Source organism: Globicephala melas, chromosome 12 (assembly GCF_963455315.2).
Source record: "Globicephala melas chromosome 12, mGloMel1.2, whole genome shotgun sequence".
NCBI classification, from domain to species: Eukaryota; Metazoa; Chordata; class Mammalia; order Artiodactyla; family Delphinidae; genus Globicephala; species Globicephala melas.
Window position 1 is genome coordinate 9,382,646 of NC_083325.1, and position 20,765 is coordinate 9,403,410.

The window sequence follows — 20,765 nt, forward strand, 5'->3', positions numbered from 1 at the left end:
AGAGCTAAGCCTATCCTCCTCAAATTTTTCCAGAAAATTGCAGAAGAAGGAATGCTTCTGAACCCATCTATGATGCCAGCATCACCCTGATATGAAAACCAGATAGAGACACCACAAAAAAGGAAATTTATAGGCCAATATCAGTGATGAACATAGATGCGAAAATCCTCAACAAAATTAGCAAACTGAATACAACAATATATTAAACGGATCATACACCATGATCAAGTGGGATTTGTTCCAGAGATACAACAATGGTTCAATATCTGCATAAATGAATCAATGTGATACAGCACATTAACAAATTGAAGAATAAATACCATATGATCATCTCAATAGATGCAGAAATACCTTTTGACAAAATTCAACATCTCAACAAAGTGGGTGTAGAGGGAACATACCTCAACATAATAAAGGCCATATATGACAAGCCCACAGTTAACATCATACTCAATGGTGAAAAGCTGAAAGAATTTCCTCAAAGATCAGGAACAAGACAAGGATGCCTACTCTGTCCATGTTTATTCAACACAGTATTGGAAGTCCTAGCCAGAGAAATCAGACAAGAAAAAGAAATAAGAGGAATTCAAATTGGAAAGGAAGAAGTAAAACTGTCACTGTTTGCAGATGACATGATACTATATATAGAAAATCCTACACACACACCCCAAAAACTATTAAAACTAATAAATGCATTCAATAAAGTTGCAGAATACAAAATTAATATAGAGAAATCTGTTGCATTTTGTACAGTAACAAAGAACTATCAGAAAGTGAATTACAAAAACAATCCCATTTACAAATGCTTTAAAAAGAATAAAATACCTAGAAACAAATCTTACCAAGGAGGTAAAAGACTATACTTGGACAACTACAAGACTTTGATGAAACAAATTGAAGACAACATAAACAAACGGAAAGATATACCATGCAATCTACAGATTCACTGCAATCCCTATCAAAATACCAATGGCATTTTTCACAGAACTAGAACAAAGAATTCTAAAATTTGTATGGAAAAAAACGAAATATTGCCATTTGCAGCAAATGGATGGACCTAGAGATTATCATAATCAATGAAGTAAGCCAGACAGAGAAATACAAATATTATATTATATCACTTAGATGTGGAATCGAAAAAACAATACAAATGAGCTTATTTACAAAACAGAAACAGACTCACAGACACAGAAAACAAACTTATGGTTACCAAAGGGGAAAAAGGTGGAGGAGGGATAAATTAGGAGCATGGGATTAATAGATACACACCACTATATGTAAAATAGATAAACAACAAGGATTTACTGTATAGTACAGGGAACTATATTCAATACCTTGTAATAACCTATAATGTAAAAGAACCAGGAAAAAAAAGTATATATATATATATATATAACTGAATCACTTTGCTGTACACCTGAAACTAATACAATATTGTAAATCAACTATACTTCAATCAATCAATCAATGAAATGAGGAAAAAATAAAATAAAATTTGGGCTTCCCTGGTGGTGCAGTGGTTGAGAGTCCACCTGCCGATGCAGGGGACACGGGTTCGTGCCCCGGTCCGGGAGGATCCCACATGCTGCGGAGCGGCTGGGCCCGTGAGCCATGGCCACTGAGCCTGTGTGTCCGGAGCCTGTGCTCCGCAACGGGAGAGGCCACAACAGTGAGAGGCCCACGTACTGCAAAAAAAAAAAATAAAATAAAATCAAAATTGTATGAAAACACAAAAGACCCTGAACAGCCAAAACAATCTTGAGAAAGAAGAACAAAGCTGGAGTATCATGCTCCCTCATTTCAAACTATACTACAAAGCTACAGTACTGACATAAAAACAGACACAAAGACAAATGGAACAGAACAGAGAACCCCTAAATAAACCCACGCATTTATGGTCAATCTATGACAAAGGAGGCAAAAATATACAATGGAGAAAAGACAGCCTCTTTTTTTTTTTTAATAAATTCATTTATTTTATTTATTTTTGGCTGCTTTGGGTCTTCATTGCTGTGCACAGGCTTTCTCTAGTTGTGGTGAGCGAGGGCTACTCTTCATTGCGGTGCAGGGGCTTCTCCTTGCAGTGCTTCTCTTGTTGCAGAGCATGGGCTCTAGGAGCACGGGCTTCAGTAGTTGTGGCATGCAGGCTCAGTAGTTGTGGCTTGCAGGCTCTAGAGTGCAGGCTCAGTAGTTGTGGTGCATGGGCTTTGTTGCTCCACGGGTTGTGGGATCTTCCCAGACCAGGGCTCAAACCCGTGTCCCCTGCATTGGCAGGCGGATTCTTAACCACTGCGCCACCAGGGAAGCCCAAGACAGCCTCTTTAATAAATGGTGTTGGAAAAACTGGACAGTGACACATGCAAAAGAATCAAACTGGACTACTTTCTCACTCCATGAACAAAAATAAACTCAAAACAGATTAAAGACTTAAATATAAGACCTAAAACCATAAAACTCCTAGGAGAAAAAATAGGCAGTTAGCTCTTTGACACCAGTCTCAGCTATATGCCTCCTCAGGCAAGGGAAACAAAAGCAAGAGCAAACAAATGAGACCTAATCAAACTAAAAAGCTTTTGCAGAGCTTCCCTGGTGGCGCAGTGGTTGAGAGTCTGCCTGCCGATGCAGGGGACATGGGTTCGTGCCCCGGTCCGGAAAGATCCCACATGCCGTGGAGCGGCTGGGCCCATGAGCCATGGCCGCTGAGCCTGTGCTCCGCAGCAGGAGAGGCCACAGCCGTGGGAGGTCCGCGTACCACAAAAAACAAACAAACAAAAAAAGCTTTTGCACAGCAAAGGAAACTATCCACAAAATGAAAAAGCCACTTACTGAATGGGAGAAGACATTTGCAAATAACATATCTGAAAAGGGGTAAATATCCAAAATATACAAAGAACATATACACCTCAATATCAAACAAACAACCTGATTTTAAAATAAGCAGAAGACCTGGATAAACATCTTTTCCAAAGAGGACAGGCAGATGGCCAACAGACACAAGAAAGGATCCTCAACAGCACTGAACATCAGGGAAATGAAAATCAAAGCCATGATATCACCTCACATCTGTCAGAATGGCTATTACCAAAAAGACAAGTGATAACAACTGTTGGCAGGGATATGGAGAAAAGGGAACCCTTGAACACCGTTGGTGGGAATGTAAATTGGTGCAGCCACTATGGAAACAGTATGGAGGTTCCTCAAAAAATTTAAAATGGAACTATCATATGATACAGCAATTCCACTTCTGGATATTTCTCCAAAGAAAACAGCAACACTAATTTGAAAAGATATATGCACCCCTATGTTCACTGCAGCATTATTTACAATAGCCAAGATATGGAAGCAACAGAAATGTCCATCAATAGAGGAATGGGACTTCCCTGGTGGTCCAGTGATTAAGACTCTGCGCTTCCAATGCAGGAGGTGCAGGTTTGGTCCCTGGTCGGAGAACTAAGATCCCACATGCTGTGGGGTGTGGCCAAAATAAAAAACAAGAACAAAATAGAGGAATGGATAAAGAAGATGTCATATATATATTTCACACACACACACACACACACAAAAGTCTTACTCAGCCATAAAAAAGAATGAAATCTTGCCATTTGTGATTACATGGATGGACCTAGAGAGTATTAGGCTAAGTGAAATAAGTCAGACAGAGAAAGATAAATACTGTATGATTTTACTTACATGTGGAATCTAAAAAATGAAGCAAATGAAGAAACATAACAAAACAGAAACAGACTCATAAATACAGAGAACAAATTGGTGGTTGCCTGAGGGGAGGAGGCGTGGGAGGATGAGTGAAATAGATGAGGGAGATTAAGAGGAACAAACTTCCAGTTATAAAATAAATATGTCACAGGTATGTAATGTACTGCATAGGGAATATAGTCAATTATATTGTAATAACTTTGGCGACAGATAGTAACTAAACTTACTATGGTGATCATTTTGTAATGTATAAAAATATTGAACCACTAGGTTGTACACCTGAAACTAATATAATATTTTAAGTCAATTATACTTCAATTTTAAAAAGAACGTTTCTTGAATTTCAAGGGCAATACAGAAGATTAAATACACTGAAATATTCATTTATTGGTAGAGGGACCACAGAATGGCTTAGTAGAAACAGACAGGGTTGAAAAACTGCAGCTAATTCTGCAGCTTTGGGGTGAATCTGTCTAGGAAGTATGTGATAACAGCCTCACATTTCTGGAAAAAGAAATAAATTTATTTTTTATTCAACTTGTCTTAGAAAAAGAGAGAAAACTCTCAGCTTAAAATGACTCATAATTACTTGACTTTGGAAGAGCCAGCTTGTCAAATCAGGGTCAAGGAATTAACAACCACAGACAGAAAACCCTGGATAACATAGAGTTAATCTACTAAGGGGTTGTGTTTGCCTTGCTCTTTCATAGAGTTTTTTTTAAAAAAGATAGACTTGCCACTTGAACGCAAATTTTTACATTCCTTGTCTCTGTAGCACAAAAACAAAACCTAGAATCAGGAGTCACTATATATACTTATCATCAATATGGTCATAAGTTCTCATTTACCTAAAGATCTTTGGAGCGTTTGGAAGATGTTTTTCACGCGTGGTGGGTTGTGATTTTGGTCATTTGTTGGATTATTTTCTGTGGGAAAAAAATAAGCACAATTACCAAGTTTTGCCAAATACCGTCAGTTTCCAAGCTTTATTTCAACTTTAGAAAGCCACTAACTACGAGAAAGTAGCAGTCCATAACAAGAGCAAGCACAAGGAGCAAATCCCCCACGCATTTCCATGATGTGGACTCAATCCAAGCTGTCAGTCAGTAACACCCTGGGCCTGGTAAAGTCGTCTTCAATGAGTCCAGAAGCAAGAAATTTTGGCTTTGTGCTCAAGGAGAAGTCGAAGTTTTACATCTCCATAATTTCTTTGGGTGTTGTTTGTTTTGCTCTCAGGAGACTCTAGCATTGAAATGCACCTTTGATTATATGTTAACAGCACTTTATTGCTACACTGTTAACTGAGGACTAGATTCCTTTCAGTGGAGCTATGATCATTATGACCTTGAACTCTCCGCAGGCCTGGGCACACTTTTTCCAAGACACTTCACTTCTAAAGAGGATAATTTCCTCACCCCTCTTCCTAGCCGGCCCTCTGCCTTTCTTACCATTAATTCTGGTTTTTTGAAAGGTCACTACTGCTAAGGAAGAGGTACAGACAGGGTGGTCTGGGATTTCCTGGTCCCCACAGAGTAGCCTCAGAGCAGCTCCTGGTCTCTGAAGAGGGGCCTGGTCGGCCTTCTTTTCTTGTGGGGTGTCACCTTCACCACTGTATGCAGGGCCTCCTCAGGCCTCTTCTTTGTTCACCTACTCAAAACACCTTATCAAGCAGACCTGCCTCTCTTTTAATCTCCCAAAGCTCCATGCAAGTATAACCTAAAGCACTTTTAACATACTTTCAATTTTAGCATGTTTACGTCCAATGATTATTAATGAGACTGACTGTCTTACTAGCTGTGAGCTCTTGGAAGACAAGAATGCCCCATTTAGCTCTCCAGTTCCTGGCACAGTGCCAACCACAGGGAAGGAGCGCGACAGCTGGTCTTGAGTAAGAGAAGGAATCTTCAAGAATCTTGACTGCAACCTCATGAAAGACTCTGAGCCAGAACCACCGGCTAGGCCTGTCTGGTCGGCCAAGATTGCAGTAGTTTGAAGGCTGAAAGGCACTGGAGGGTCTGCTTCCTAGATGGCTCACAAGCTGTTGGCAGAAGGCCTCACCTCCTCATTGGCTGTAGGCAGGAGGGCTCAGTTCCCCATTACAGGGGCCTCCCCTTAGGACTGCTGGAGTGTCCTCACATGGCAGCTGACTTTCCTCTGAGTGAGCAATTAACCGAAGAGCCAGCCAGCCGGAAACCATAAGGTCTTTTACGACCTAATCTATGAAGTGGCACATCATCACTTCTGCCATATTCTGTTCATTAGAAGCAAATCACCAAGTCCAGCCCACAGTCAAGGGGACAGGGATGAAGCTCCGTCTTTCAGAGGGAGGGGTATCAAAGAATTTGTGGAGATATTTTAAAACCACAGCAGGAATAAAATTCCAAGGAAGACAGTTGAACAAAAAGGAAACATTCACTTGTGTCCATGTGAACATGAGGATTTTAATCAGCTACCTCTGCTTTGGGGCAAGAATTGTGGATGGAGAGAAGTGATACCCTTACAGAGGCATCTATGATCTGCAGGAAGCCTGGACCTGGGTATGCAACCTGTACCATTAAGCAGAGACCCCTGAAGGACTTCCAAGATATTAAGTTTAGCCACATGAAATTGGAGATCTTTGACCATTTTTGACCTACAAAAACAGTGAGATCACATGAGTCAACCTAACAGTATAGTCCCAAGGGAGGATTTCTAGTCTACATTTTTCTTCTAATTTGGAGGCTCCTAGAAACCCAACATCACGGATTATCAAGATGAGTGTGATGATCAATTTGTAATGTGATCCTTTGTTAACAAAGAAAATATGGAATTGGCTTCAAGCCAAATTTAGATCGATCGCTGCATGCCTTGGGGATCTGGGAAGACAGAGGAAAATAAATCCATTTTGTGCTTAGGAAGTGGTCAAGCATCGAGTAAAGCTCCGAGAAGGGAGAAAAAGCAATAAGGCTGATGACCGAAGGACACTTTTCGAGAAGGTGATGTCATTTTTGGGAACATGCAAAAGTCCTAGAGAAATCTACCAACATGGCCAGTTGGGACGTGCCACAAAGTCTGCGAGGGAATGGTATACTTTTTCCAGGGGACCAAGCTCAGTGGGGTATCAGGGACTCCAGGCCCCCTCCAGTGTCATAACCAGGGTGGGGAGGGGGACAGGAATACTCACTGTCAGCATCTGTATTTGACAGTTCTTTCATACAGCAACTACTTGAAAGGAAAATGCTACCCTCCCTGTTCTCCACTGGCAACGTTTCGAGCACATCAGCAGCACAGGTGGAACCCACTCAGCAGAAGACAGAAGGAGGTCTTGCCCTGGGTACACTGGGCATCTGGTCTAGTGAGAAAATCTAAGGACCAGTCATAAGAACTGCAAATTATTGTTCAATGTGGTGTCTGTGAAACTCTTTCTGCCTAAAAGTTCTTCCAGGTGTCCTTAAAAGGGATACAAATTATGCAAGTGTAACTGGTGTGTCTTACAGGCATTCAAACAGCGGCACTGTCTCCTACTAGCTGCTTGACCTCCGGCAACTTACTTAACTTCAGTATCTACATGTGGAAAATGGGGGCATAGTAATAATGATGCTACACACATAGGACTGCTGTGGGCATTAAATAGTGTAGTTGAAAACTCCTTTGGTACTCAGTGCTCACTGTACATTAATTTTATCATTATAACAGTGATTATTATTTTTTCAGAATGTACCATTCACTCATTCATTCACACATTTATTCCTTTAGCAAATCTTATTAAGCTCCTACCTTATATCAGACCCTTAACTCCTCAGCCCTGGGGAAAGACAGTCTAGTGAATGCAACAGTTATTGTTATGATTTGTCTTATGGTCATTTCAGCATATGTACTAGAAGGATGATTACCAGTAAATTTAAAGGGGGAAATAGACAGTCCTAAATACAATAAGGCATTCAGTAGAATATAATGTATGCAGAGAAAAGGTGGAGGTTATAAATTAATTCTGATGTTAAAAGAACAAACATTTTGTCCTGGTTCCTATGAAGGAAAATAGCAGTTCCTTATTTGAAAGCAATTAACAGAAGGAATTGCTTTACAAATCAAAAGACCAAGCTAGAGAGTAAGCTGTGTGTCCCCCAAGTAGATCACTTAATTACATTTAAACAATGAACAATTGTGTTTATTATTCAGGGCGTCCTAGTACTATAACGTGCACTCCTGGACAGGCCACACCTAACATTTGCAGGGACTAGCGCAAGAGTACAGATGGAGACACACCCATCATATGTATCAATATTTAAAAGTTCTAAATTGTGACTTGGTCTGCATTCCCACACAAGGACTTGCAGCCCACTGCTTCCTTGGTGGCTAAAGGAACCCCACTTCCCAGGATACACTGAAGCAGGACAGAAGCTGGAACCAGGCCCAGGACTCCTGAATAGTGACTGGACACACCAAATCTCCCTATGATCAAGTGGGATTTATTCTAGGAGTGCAAGGTTTGTTCAATATTAGGAAATCCATTAATATCATATACAATACTAGTAGACTTAAGGGAAAAATTAAATCATATGAATAGTTACAAAGATCCTGACAAAATTCAACACCCATGCCTGTTTTTAAAAACACACAAGTAGGGTTTCCCTGGTGGCGCAGTGGTTAAGAATCCGCCTGCCAATGCAGGGGACACGGGTTTGAGCCCTGGTCCAGGAAGATCCCACATGCCACATAGCAGCTAAGCCCGTGCACCACAACTACTGAGCCTGCGCTCTAGAGCCCGTGAGCCACAACTACTGAGCCCATGTACCACAACTACTGAAGCCCGCGCACCTAGAGCCTGTGCTTCACAACAAGAGAAGCTACCGCAATGAGAAGCCTGTGCACCACAACAAAGAGTAGCCCCCGCTCGCCACAACTAGAGAAAGCCCACGTGCAGCAACGAACACCCAACACAGCCAAAAATAAATAAATTAAATATTTTTTTAAAAAAAATGCAAGCAAAGAGAAATTGACAGATACATTCTCAATGTGAATATATGTACACATATGTATATATGTATGTATGTATGCATTTATGTGTGTGTATATGTATGTACCTTAGTCATCTTAGTTCTATAACCAGCGTCTAAATCAGGAAACACTAAAGGCATTTCCTCTAAGAGCAGGAACAAGGCAGGATGCCCACTGCATCTCCACTAGTACTCAAGATTGTCCTAGAGGTATTAGCATAGACGATTAGACATGATAAAGAAATCAGCAGCACAAATAATTGGTAAAGTAAAACTATTTCCATTTTCAGATGATATAATGGCATAACCTAGAATTGCATGAGGTGGTCGAATATAAAATTAATATACAGAGCTTCCCTGGTGGCGCAGTGGTGGAGAATCTGCCTGCCAATGCAGGGGACACGCGTTCGAGCCCTGGTCCGGGAAGATCCCACATGCCACAGAGCGGCTGGGCCCGTGAGCCACAATTACTGAGCCTGCGCGTCTGGAGCCTGTGCTCTGCAACAAGAGAGGCTGCGACAGTGAGAGGCCTGCGCACCGCAATGAAGAGTGGCCCCCGCTTGCCATAACTAGAGAAAGCCCTTGCACAGAAACGAAGACCCAACGCAGCCAAAAATAATAAATAAATAAATTAATATTTTAAATAAATAAATTAATAAAATTAATATAAAGAAGTCAATTGCCTTTCTACACCAAAACACTAATTAGGTAGAGGATATAATGGTAGGGAAACCCCCCTTTACAATGACACAGAAGATTAAATTACTTAGGAATAAACTTAAGATATGTACAAAATCTACATGAGGAAAACTTTAACACACACTGAAAGAGCTCAAAGTAAACTTAAAGAAATTGGAAAAACCTCCCCTTTTCTAGGATAGGTTTGACTTACCACCCATTTCCCCAAAGTGAAATTGCATTATAAATTGCAAGCAGTGCCAATAAAAACACCAACAGGCTTCTAATCAAGTTAGACAAGTTAATACTAAAGTTCATGGGGAAAACAAACATGCAAAAATAACCAGGAAAACACTGAAGAAACAAAAACTGCCCAAAGGGGACTAGTCCCGCAAGACATGAAAGCATACTGTCTCAGCCTCTGTAATGAAAACAGTGTAGTACTGTCGTGTTCAGAGACCAATAGACCAGTGTTTAGACTAGAAAGCCCAGGAAAAGACCCAGTACTTATGGGAATTCAGTATACGATAAAGGGGGCTTCTCGGGTCACTGGAGCAAAGATGGACTTTTTAATAAATGGTGTTGGGACAAATGGGTAGCCATTTCACAGAAAAATGGGATGATGTGGACTGTGTTGATGAAGCCATTCTAGCCCATGTGTGGTCCTCAGCACAAAAGCATCCTCTCACTTCTCCCAGCGGAGACTCAGGCACCAAAGAGATGCCCAACTATATTTAATTTATGATTATCATGCAATTTACAGAAGGAAATGTGTACTGTAAATTCAGGGATACTAGAAGTATTCATTTTAAAGAGACTTCTGTGGTAAATTGATCTCTGAAAACCATCTCAGCCAATGGTTCCAAACACCAGGGGCTGGTATCTGGCCAACCGTATCCAAGTCACTCAGAGAATATGCAAAGATGTGCAGAACCTGGACTCCGCTTCTAGAGATTCTTGGTGGGTTCCAAGAATACGGATTTTTAATAAGCTCTTTCCATTCCACATCCTCTTCCCCACGGCTGATGCACAGTTGGGCTTGGGAACCACTGACCTAGTTCCTATTCCTGCACCCAGGAAAGACCACATATTCACCAACTCAGACAGTGACATATTTGGCCTTTTTGTTTTGTTTTGTTTTTTGGCCACACTGCATGGCTTTCAGGATCTTAGTTCCCTGACCAGGGATCAAACTCATGCCCCCTGCAGTGGAAGCACTGAGTCCTAACCACTGGACGGCAGGGAATTCCCTATTTTTCTTTTTAAATTTTTATATCTGTCTAGGGAAGAAATGATGCATGGGATTCTAGTTCCTCATCCTGAGGAACTAGTTCCTCTTCAGAGCCCATTTTCTTCCATCATAATCGGATCTGAGATGAGCCTTTGCTTTGATGGAGAGAGCGCCTCTGGGGTACCACTTCCAGAAAGTGCTCAGCCCCTCACTAGCCCCGTCCCCCAGGGGTAGGGGAGAGACTTCACTGTTCAGTTTGGGAGAGGGATTCAGGTGCCTGTTACTGGCTCCTTTCTCCTTGCCTCTGTCTCTCTGTCTCTATCCCTCTGCACAGAGCAAACGTTTTGATCTGCTCCTCTATGCTGTGAATTTTACAAAAGCAAACTCTCTCACGGAGGGGGTTTGGAGAAGGCAAGGGTATCCTAAACCTTACCAGTGACTGGAGCACTCTTCCTAGTTCCAGGTGAAGCACCCACATTAGCCAGCCAAGTATTCCTGGAGAGAATTGTCTGAGCTCCATCTGCTGGACCCTTAGCTTAGTCTCACATTTGGTTCTGAACTCAGGCAAGAGGAAGAAGAGGTATCACTTATTGACCCCTAACTCCAATTTTATCTATTTGCATTTACTATTATTGGAAATTCTGTCCATGCTGCCAAAGAAAAATTCTGATTCAGAATTCCCATCAACATTGGCTCCTGTGATGATAAAACACATGAAAACAAATTGAAAAATTTTTATCAGTACACCCTTACAAGCCCCTTGGGCCCATATTTTCAGTGTTTTTTAAATTCTTTTTCTTTATGGTTTATCACAGGGTATTGAATATAGTTCCCTGTGCTATACAGTAGGACCTCGTTGTTTATCCATCCTATATATACTAGTTTGCATCTGCTAATCCCAAACTCCTAATCCAGTGTTGAAATGCTAACATAGAATTCAACTTGTACTTGGAAATGTGTGTTTGAAAGTTTATATGTTATTGTAGAGTGAAGCACCAGCTGATTGCTGATTGCAGAGGCTGGAGCCCAGGCAGATGCTGTGGGAAAGGAATCTCAGGAGTTGGAATTCACATCTGTATGCAGTATTCCAACAAGTTCTCACTCCTCTGCTACCCAGGCACTAACGTACTCTGCTGACAATTTCTGATTCCCATTTCTATCCTTATGACCTGTGATCGAATACCTGCCTTAATTCTCAAAGTGTTACTTAAAACATAATAATGATATGAAGCTGCTTTAAAGGGAAGAGTGTGTTCATCACTTTTGTTATTTCTACGGCTGGGCCTAGGGCAAGTGATTTTTTTTGTCCTTGGTCTTATCGTGGAATGAGGTACTAAAGACTGCACCAGCTCTCACCCAGGGCTGAGATTGGCCTCAAACCAGGTCACACACGTGGAAGTATAAAGCGTGTTTGGTGGAAAGTTATTACACCGCTCGGGGCTCCCAGTGTAAGAAACGGTATAAACACCATTTGCAATTCCAGTCCCTGTCCTCTGAATAGCCTCCAGAGAGTGTCGGACACATGAAGTTGAGGGATTTCCCCAAAATAGAAGGATAGTTACACTTTCATCTTGGAGGTTATAGAGAGGATTTCAGACAATTCTTTCCTTCATATCTCTATTTGTCTTTGCTGCACAAGTAGCTGTTTTAAAGAACGGTAAAATGATAACTTAGTACCTATAATACAGTACATAGGCCTATAGAAAAGTGTGCTCTTAAAGAGTTTTAAAGACATATACTTGCTTTCTTTTGTGTCTCTCTTTGTAATTGTTTTGCCTGCTGTTCTTCTTGTTTCTTCTAGAATTTAATCTCAAGTGAAGTAAATACAGGCATATTAATACCAGCAGTGGAGACCTGATATTTTTCCCTGTAAAGCAGTCTATAAATACAGTGAATAAATAATACAAACTCAACTAATATGTGAAATTACACTCTAAAATTCCTTCTCTGGGGAAGAGAAATTCCAATAACATAAATCATTTCTGAAAAATTTTGATTCCACTAGATGTCCGGGGCAGTAAACATTGCCCACTAAAGATATGTAGCTAGAAACTTTGTCCCAAATCTCATGATATGTAGTGTCATAATTTTCCTTCTTATTCGTGCTGTCATTCTGACCCATCTCTGAGACTTTCCCCAGGATGGCCCATAAATATGGGTGAAGGCCGGAGGGTAAAAATAAAGCAAAACAGAGTTTTAGTCAGAAAGCTCTTTGTTTATAAACTGTTCCTAATTTTTCACGATTACATTTTTTGAACTATATTAATTTCTCCTTCCCTTTTAAAGTTTTCAGTCTTCTACTATTCCCTGGGGACAGCAGTTTTGTTTGTCCTTCTCAGTTTACTTTGAAAAGCAACAGAAAATAATCATCACAAATTCCATTCATTTTGTGTATATTCTGAGTCCTTTTTCAAAGGTTGTTGGTATACTGGTGGGTGGTCTACTCGCCTGATGGAATAAATGCTGACAATAAGGACACAAAAAGTTTAACCATTACTTCACTCATTCAAGATGGTGAGTTCTCACATCCCCTTCCTTGATGAATGCGTTGACCTACAAGTTCCTGAACTGTTGCTCAGAGAGAAATTGGCAAGTTTATCAGTGGCCCACCAATGCCAAGGCCAACACTGGCCTGGCACTGGGTGGGTCAGTAGGCCTAGGGGAGTGATGGGATCCTTCTAAACCCTGCACCAGCCACCCAACTTCAGATGCAGCCACTCCCCTTCCACACATGTGGGGCTGGATTCAGAGACACAGAGCACCTGCCAAGAAGAGAAAAAAAGTGTTCTCATTCCTAGATGGGAATTCCTGAAAGCGTGGATAGTGGGACTGCAAGAGCTCTGTGCAACCGTTCATTCATTCAGTTATGGTCACTGACCACCAATCAATCAGCCAGACAGTACCGATCTCTTTTTTTTTTTTTTTTTTGCGGTACGCAGGCCTCTCACTGCTGTGGCCTCTCCCGTTGCGGAGCACAGGCTCCGGACACACAGGCTCAGTGGCCATGGCTCACGGGCCCAGCCGCTCCGCAGCATGTGGGATCCTCCCGGACCGGGGCACGAACCCGTGTCCCCTGCATCGGCAGGCGGACTCTCAACCACTGCGCCACCAGGGAAGCCCTTGAAGCCTCTTTAACAGCACACATGGAAGAAGGGCAAACCCAGAATTCCTGAAATGCTTTTTCTGCATCAGTTCACATGATCATGTGGTTTTGTATTTCATTCTGTTAATGTAGTCTATTACATTGATTGATTTTCCTATGTTGAACGATGCTTGCATTCCAGGAATAAATCCCACTTGGTCTGGTGTATAATCCTTTTAAATACGATGTTGGGTTCGGTTTTCTAGCATTTTGTTGGGGAATTTTGCATTTATATGTACAACTGATATTGCTCTGTAGTTTTCTTAAAACGTCTTTGTCTGGCTTTGGTATCAGGGTATACTGGCCTCTTAGAACTAGTTAGGAAGTGCTTCCTCCTCTTCAATTTTTTGGAAGAGTTAGAGAAGCATTAGTGTTAGCTCATTTATATGTCTGGTAGCATTCACCAGTGAAGCAACTTGAATCTGGGCTCTTCCTTGTTAGGAGGTTTTGATTACTGATTCAGTCTCTTTGTTTATTACAAGTCTATTCCAATTTTCTATTTCTTCTGAATCAGTTTTGGTAGTTTGTGTGTTTCTAGGAATGTGCTCATTTCTTCTAAGTTATCCAGTTTTTTGGCATATGATTGTTCCTAGTATTCTCTTATAATCCCTTTTATTTCTGTGATTATAGTAATGTCCCCACAATTCTTAACTAATAATTGAGGCTTCTCTCTTTTTTTCTCATTCAATCTAGCTAAAGATTTGTTAGTTTTGTTATCTTTTTAAGGAACCAATCTTTGGTTTCATTGATTTTCTCTATTGTTTTTCTATTCTCTGTTTCATGTATTTCCATTCTATTCTTTATCATTTTCTTCATCCTGCTAGCTTTGAATTTAGTTTGCTATTGTTTTTCTTATTTCTCAAAGTATACAGATAGGTTATTTGTTTGAGATCTTTCTTATTTTTAATGTATGCATTTATAGTTATAAATTTCCCTCTTAGCATTGTTTTTGCTGCATAAGTTTTGGTATGTCGTATTTGATTTTCATTCATCTCAAGGTAATTTCTAATTTCTTATTGGTTATTTAAGAGTCTGTTGCTTTATTTCCACATATTTGTGTATTTTCTAGTTTTCCCTCTGTTGTAAACTTCTAGTTTCATTCCATTGGGATCAAGAAAGATACTTCATATGATTTATATCTTCTTCAATTTATTCAGAGTTGTTTTGTGGCCAACATATGGAGAACATTCTACGTGCACTTGATAAGAATGTATTTTCTGCTGTTGTTGGGTGGCGTGTTCTGTACATGCTTGTTAGGTCTAATTGGTTTATACTGTTGGTCAAGTCTTCTATTTCCTTATTATCTTTCTAGTCCTATGTGTTATTGAGAATGGGTTACTGTCTCCAACTATTATTGTAGAACTATTTCTTTATTCAATTCTGTCCATTATTGGTTCATATATTTGGGGGTTCTGTTGCTGTGTGATATGTGTTTATAGTTGTTATATCTTCTTTCTGTGTTGAACCCTTATCAATATATAACGTCCTTGTCTTTTGTAAACTTTTTTATTTGAAATCTATTTTGCTGGAAAATAAGATAGCTACTCTTTATTTTTTTCCTTATGGCTTTGAGTTACTGTCTAGTATTGTTTCATTTCGGTCTGAAGTATTCCCTTTAGTATTTCTAACAGGGCAGATCTCTTAGCTTATATTTATCTGAAAATGTCTTAATTTCTCCTCCATGATCAAAGAATAGTTTTGTCAGATGTAGAATTCTTGGTTGACAGTACTTTTCTTTCAGGACTTTAAATATGTCATATCACTGCTTCTGGCTTCCATGATTTTTGTGTTGAAATCGGCCATTAATCGTATTGAGGATCCCTTGTACATAATGTCGCTTCTCTCTTTCATGCTGACAAGATTGTCTTTTGATTTCAACAGTTTGACTATAATGTGCTCTAGTGTCGGTCTCTTCCATTTACCTTGCCTGGAGTTTGTAGAGCTTCTTGGATGTGTATAATCATCAGATTTGGGAAGTTTTGGAGCATTATTTCCTCAAATATGTTCTCTGTCGTTTGCTCGCTTCTCCTTCTGGGACTTCTAAAACGTATATATTGGTACTCTTGATGGTGTCTCACAGCCCCTCATGCTCTGTTTATTCATTTCATTTTTTTCTTTCTGCTCCTCAGGCTGGATAATTTCAAGTGTCCCAGGTCAAAGTCAGGGATCCTTAATTCTGCCTGTTCAAACCTGCTGTCACATCCCTCCAGTGAGTTTTTCGTTTCACTTACTGTACTTTTCAACTTCCGAATTTCTCTTTGGCTCATTTTTCTAACTTCTATTTCTTTACTGATATTCCTACTTTGTCCAAACATTGTTTTCCTTATTTCCTTCTTTGTCCATCATTTCCTTTACTGATTAAATATATTAAAGACTGTTGATCTAATATCTTTGATGAATAATTCCAGTGCCTAGGCTTCCTCAGGGATGGGTTCTTACTATTTCTTTTTTTTTTTTTTCCTGTGAATGGGCCATACTGTCCTGTTTCTTTGTATGTTTCATAATTTTTTTTGTTGAGAGCTACACATTCTATTTGGGTAACTTTGGAAATCTCATTCTCCCACTCCTCAGGGATGGACAGTTTCGGCTTGTTGAGGGCTGGAACCATGCATTTGTGACTTCTCCAAACTATTCTGGCAAAGTGTGTATTCCTTACTGTGTATGGGTGCTGAATTTCCAGTTTGTTACGTCTGCAGTCACTCGGTGGCCTGACAAAGGTTTCCGTAAGTGTCTATATTTCAAAAGGAGAAAAACAAAAAATACTGTCTTTTTAATCTCTTTGACAGAATTTCTTGGAAGTTCTTTAGGTCATGATAGTGAAACTATCATGTGAAATGGCCAGCCTCAGTGCCAGCCCTCAGTGGTCAAAGGCAGTGATCAACACACACCCAGATTCTGGCACCAGGAAGCCACACTGAGAATGTGGGCTGCAAAACACTTGGCTACCTGCCATGGGGCTGGGGGATGGAGAATGGTAGGATCTACACGGAACACTGAAATTCACTAAAATTTACCAACCTCTTCATCAAGCTCTTTACTGGACTATGCAAATGTTCATCTCTTGTTCCAAAATAGTTGCTTAAGATAGATCTTGCCAGCTCAGTTCTATCTTCGGTGAAGAGATGTATTCCTGGAGCTTCGTACCCAACCATCTTCTATCTAGGCCTTGGTTTTTCTCAAGTTTACCTGGGAGGCTTGGAATAGATCAATGAGTCCCAGCCTAGAATCACCTGGAGAGCTTTAAAAACTACTGATGCAAAGGTAGATTTCCCATGTCAGGAAATCTGATCACGTGTCTCTTTTTAACAATCTCCCAGGGGATTCTCATGCTCAGTTAGGGCTGAGGACCTGGGAGAAGGTCTATCTCAGCCTCAGGGCCTCACCATCTCTACCACATGCAGAATTCGACTGGGGACCTCAACTAGGCAGATGTGATGCAGCTGGTCTGAGCTGGGATCTGACACTGCTTTTCCAATAGATCCTAGATGGCGGCCCTGCTGCTGCTACATGGACCCCTGCTTGAGGAGCAGAATCCTTTCCAACTGTTTATCTTCTATGTTTTTCTTAATTTCTTGAGACTCTGACACTTAGAGAACCCGTTCTAGCCTCAAAGCAAAGCACTTTCCTTCCCATCAGAGTAGCAGGAAAGGTTATCTGGGAGACCACCACGGACACGCATGAGACTCTTCATACAGCCTGACAGTTTCACGTGAGGAGATTACTTACCAAATAGTTTAACCAAATGTTCTTCTCGCTTATTTGAACTCAATGCAAAGTTGGCATCTCTCAAGCTCTTTTGTTGAGGATAACCTATGGGAAAGTAAACTTTAGCTGTGAGCCAATCTTTCACTGGATCTGCATGTAATTCTTTTTAAATCGATACACTCATGCATGGTATTTGAGAGAAACATCCTGCAGTTGGCCTGCTCTAGGGGAAATAGCACTGGACTTGGGTTCCAGTACACATTTTTTTTTTTTGCGGTACGCAGGCCTCTCACTGTTGTGGCCTCTCCCGCTGCGGAGCACAGGCTCCGGACGCACAGGCCCAGCGGCCACGGCCCACGGGCCCAGCCGCTCCACGGCACGCGGGATCCTCCCAGACCGGGGCACGAACCCGCATCCCCTGCATCAGCAGGCGGACTCTCAACCACTGCGCCACCAGGGATGCCCCAATTGCTTTTCTTTTAAAAAGAAATCAGCTCCATATTAAAGGAATTGAATTTTTGGATAAAAACCTTCCCACAAAGAAAACTCAAAGCCCAGATGGCTTCACTTGTTAACTCTATCAATAAGGAAGAAACATCATCACTTCTACACAAACTCTTCTGAAAAACTGAAATTGAGAGAGTACTTTCCAATTCATTCTAATGAGACGAGCATTATCCTGATAACAAGCCAAACAAAGATATTACAGGAAAAGAAAAGTAGAGGCCAGTATCCTTCATAAACATAGATGTAAGAATTCTTAACAAACTTTTAGCAAATTGAATCCAACAATATTTTTTAAACGATAATATATCATAACTAAATGACATTTATTCCAGGAATGTAAAACTGATTGAACATTCAAAAATAAATCAGTGTAATTCATCATGTTAATACAAAAATCATATGCTCATCACAACAGATGATCAGAAAAAGCATTTGACAAAATCAAACATCCATTCAGGATAAAACTCCCATTAACTAGAGAACAAAGGGAATTTTCTCAATTTGATATAGAGTAGTTATACTCTTTATCAGGGGATTCCCTGCTGGCGCAGTGGTTAAGAATCTGCCTGCCAATGCAAGGGACACAGGTTCGAGCCCTGGCCCAGGAAGATCCCACATGCCATGAAGCAACTAAGCCCATGCGCCACAACTACTGAGCCTGAGCTCTAGAGCCCGCAAGCCACAACTACTGAGCCCACGTGCCACAACTACTGAAGCCCACGCGCCTAGAGCCCGTGCTCCACAGCAAGAGAAGCCATGAGAATGAGAAGCCCACGCACCGCAACAAAGAGTAACCCCTGCTCACCTCAACTAGAGAAAGCCCGCACACAGCAATGAAGACTCAACACAGCCAAAAATAAATAAATAAATAAATTTATTTATTTTTAAGTAATATATATCGGGAAATCCCTGGTGGTCCAATGGTTAGGACTCTGCACTTCCACTGCAGGGGGCACAGGTTCTATCCCTGGTTGAGGAACAAAGATCCCACAAGCTGCCCAGCACAGCCAAAAAAAACAAAGGGATATATCATAAAGACAGACCTACAGACCAATGGACTAGAATAGACAGCCCAGAAATAAGCCCCCACATATATGGTCAAGGGATTTTTGTCAAGGATGTTGAAACCTTTCAGCAGGGAAAGGTAAATCCTTTCAACAAATGGTGCTGGGAAAACTGGACATCCACGTGCAAAAGAATGAAATTGGACTCTTACCTAACCTCATATACAAAAATTAACTCAAATGGGTCAAAGACTTAAATATAAGAGCTAAAACTACAAAACTCTTAGAATAAAACATAGGGCAAAGCTTCAGGACATTGAATTTGGCAATGATATCTCAGATACGACACCAAAGGCACAGGCAACAAAAGAAAAAAATAGGGAAATTAGATTTCATGAAAATTTTTAACTTTTGTGTATCAAAAGACATTATTAACAGAGTAAAAAGGCAACCCATAGAAAATATTTGCAAACCACATATTTGATAAGGGATTAATATCCAAAATATAGACAACTCCTAAAACTCACCAAAAAACCCAATTCAAGGGCTTCCCTGGTGGCGCAGTGGTTGAGAGTCTGCCTGCCGATGCAGGGGACACGGGTTCGTGCCGCGGTCCGGGAAGATCCCACATGCCGTGGAGCGGCTGGGCTCGTGAGCCATGGCCGCTGAGCCTGCGCGTCCGGAGCCTGTGCTCCGCAACGGGAGAGGCCACAACAGTGAGAGGCCCGCATACCGCAAAAAAATAAATAAAAATAAACTCAGGACTTAATTGCCACTAAAAAAAAAAAAAACCCATTCAAAAATGGGTAAAAGGGACTTCCCTGGTGGCGCAGTGGTTAAGAATCCGCCTGCTAACGCAGGGGACACAGGTTCGACCCCTGGTCCGGGAAGATCCCACATGCCACAGAGCAACTAAGCCCGTGCACCACAACTACTGAGCCTGCGCTCTAGAGCCCGTGAGCCACAACTACTGAAGCCCGTGCACCTAAATCCCGTGCTCCTCAACAAGAGAAACCACGGCAATCAGAAGCCCGCGCACCACAATAAAGAGCAGCCTCTACTCACCGCAACTAGAGAAAGCCCGCACGCAGCAACGAAGACCCAACACAGCCAAAAAAAAAAAAAAAAAAAAAAAAGTGGTAAAGGACTTGAATAGACATTTACCCAAAGAAGATATACAAATAGCCAATAAGCAAATGAAAAGATACGCAACATCATGAATCATTAGAGAAATACAAATCAAACCTATGATGAGCTACCACCACATACCAATTAGGATGGCTACAATCCAAAACAAAAACAAAAACAGAAACTAACCAGCGTGGTGAGGCTGTGGAGAAACTGGAACCCTTGTGCACTGTTGTTGGGAATGAAAAATGATGCACCCACTATGGAAAACAGTATGGCTGTTCTTCAAACAATCAAAAATAGAATTATAATATGATCCAGCAATCCCATATCTGGTTATATATCCCAGAGAACTGAAAGCAAAGTCTCAAAGAGGTATTTATACACCAATGTTCACAGCAGTGTTATTTACAATAGCTAAAATGTGGAAGCAACCCAAGAATTCATCAATAGATGAATGGATAAGCAAAATGTGGTATATACATACAATGGAATATAATTCAGCTGTAAAAAGAAAGGAAATTCTGTCACATGGGGAATGGGGAGTTACTGTTTAATGAGTATAGAGTTTCAGTTTTATAAGGTGAAAAAACTTCTGGAGATGGATGGTGGTAACGGTTGCACAACATTATGAATGTATTTAATACCACTGAACTGTACACTTAAAAATGGGTTAAGAA

At 40.9% G+C, this 20,765-nt stretch overlaps 1 protein-coding gene across 1 annotated transcript in view; it reads right to left on the bottom strand.

The window, feature by feature from the left end:
* C12H2orf92 (chromosome 12 C2orf92 homolog) overlaps positions 1 to 20,765 on the bottom strand; it is a 34,380-nt gene that overhangs the window by 11,790 nt on the left and 1,825 nt on the right. Inside the window, exons 3-4 of the mRNA XM_070046901.1 lie at positions 17,468 to 17,551; positions 4,563 to 4,640 (exon numbers count right to left, since the gene is read on the bottom strand). Coding sequence (XP_069903002.1) covers positions 4,563 to 4,640; positions 17,468 to 17,551 — 162 coding nt within the window. The remainder of the gene's footprint in view (positions 1 to 4,562; positions 4,641 to 17,467; positions 17,552 to 20,765) is intronic.